General features: G+C 50.4%; 1 protein-coding gene across 1 annotated transcript in view; it reads right to left on the reverse strand.

Annotated features, from left to right (window-relative positions):
• Positions 1-471, reverse strand: part of LOC122632609 (E3 ubiquitin-protein ligase SIAH1-like) — a 4,321-nt gene extending 3,850 nt beyond the window's left edge. The window contains exon 1 of the mRNA XM_043819640.1: positions 6-471. Coding sequence (XP_043675575.1) covers positions 6-232 — 227 coding nt within the window. The 5' untranslated portion in view covers positions 233-471. The remainder of the gene's footprint in view (positions 1-5) is intronic.
• Positions 472-705: the final 234 nt, after the last annotated feature.

The following is a 705-nucleotide window of genomic DNA, read 5'->3' on the forward strand; positions in this document are numbered from 1 at the left end:
ACGACGACGACGACGACGACGACGACGACGACGACGACGACGACGACGACGCCGGCGACGACGACGACGACGACGACGACGACGGCGGCGCCGACGAAGATGAGGAAATAGACGACAACGGTGGTGACAGCGACGACAAAGGTTGTTGCTGTTGTAACGGCGGTGGTATCGACTTCATGCGACCCAACTCCGGAGCTTTTGCAACAAACGTTTTCGATATCCTCCGGTACATCGATGGTGTATAAACAAGCGTGTGGTTATTTCGTCCGCGGGAGGCTACATGACAAAATCCCGCGGCCGACGATTCAGCATAATCCGCTCTATTAATTGTACCAGTCCTATGTGAGACATAGTGTAACAGCTCGCTTTTTATTCGTACTCCTTTCGGGCACCTCCGTACGATGTAATGCGAAGCGATACGATGACACTGCAGCTGTCTACCCGTGCGATTACACCCATGCAGCTGGCATTCTAACGTTTAATCCTAGTTCACAACCTATCCGATATATTCTTTCTCACAATCGTCGACCAATGCGCGTTCGACTTTCGAACTTACTTATTGGCCATTAGTCGCGCATTCGGCATCGTTTTTTCGAACGTTCTCGTGTCAAAACATTCGGGTGTCGTACGCGTGGATTGGTCGAATTCGAAAGATATAAACAGCCAATCGCGCATCGAATTCAACAACTCGTTGCTTCGTATTTT

This window comes from Vespula pensylvanica, chromosome 10 (assembly GCF_014466175.1).
Source record: "Vespula pensylvanica isolate Volc-1 chromosome 10, ASM1446617v1, whole genome shotgun sequence".
Taxonomy (NCBI): domain Eukaryota; kingdom Metazoa; phylum Arthropoda; class Insecta; order Hymenoptera; family Vespidae; genus Vespula; species Vespula pensylvanica.